We start from the raw sequence: 666 nt of genomic DNA on the forward strand, positions 1-666 counted from the left end.
TGCGGGGATGGGGGGGGGGATGAAGGGGTGGTCGTGGTGAGTAGGTAGCGCCATGGGTGCGGGTGATGGTGGTGGGGGCACGCAGGTTGGGGGGACAGCGAGCGCGGGTGGCAAACTGTTGGTCGGGAGGGGCCTGCGATCTGATGGGGTGGTGGTGGCCCTAGGGCTTTGGCAAGGGGCGGGCCAAAACTATGGAGCAAGATAAAACGCCGCGGCCGGGCCACTTTCCTGCCCTCAAGCCTGCAGGCAGCGCCCCACCCTCCAAAGCCGACAAGCACGTGGGTGGCCCGCAAGCCGAGCCGGGGTCGCTCACATCGCGTGTATTGGCGCGTTGGCGTTGACCTTGTTCGCCAGCTGCAGCAACGCCGCGGCGCCGTCGCGGTGCATCGACGGGTCGGCGGCGTACGCGGGCCCCGGCTGCTCTGTCACCAGCGCCAGCAGCACGTCCAGGCCGGCCTTGTCTACAAAAATGGGCGCCAGCGCGCCGCCGGCCGGCACGTGGCGCGCCAGCGCGACGGCGACGCGCTGCTGTACCGCGCGGTCTAGGGAGCGCAGCATGTAGGTGCAGTGGGACAGGACGCGCGGGCTGGCGAGCTTGTTCTCTATGCGCGTGATGGTCTTGTGCACGCAGTCCTGGGGGGCCGCAGGGCGGGGCGGGGCGGGGGG

The 666-nt window shown here is 70.3% G+C and overlaps 1 protein-coding gene across 1 annotated transcript in view; it reads right to left on the reverse strand.

The window, feature by feature from the left end:
• Positions 1-309: 309 nt before the first annotated feature.
• MNEG_7109 (hypothetical protein) overlaps positions 310-666 on the reverse strand; it is a gene marked incomplete at both ends in the record, with an annotated part of 4,388 nt that continues 4,031 nt past the window's right edge. Inside the window, one exon of the mRNA XM_014044416.1 lies at positions 310-633. Within this exon, the coding sequence (XP_013899870.1) occupies positions 310-633 (324 nt within the window). The remainder of the gene's footprint in view (positions 634-666) is intronic.

The sequence above is a fragment of the Monoraphidium neglectum genome (genome assembly GCF_000611645.1).
Source record: "Monoraphidium neglectum strain SAG 48.87 unplaced genomic scaffold scaffold01228, whole genome shotgun sequence".
Taxonomy (NCBI): domain Eukaryota; kingdom Viridiplantae; phylum Chlorophyta; class Chlorophyceae; order Sphaeropleales; family Selenastraceae; genus Monoraphidium; species Monoraphidium neglectum.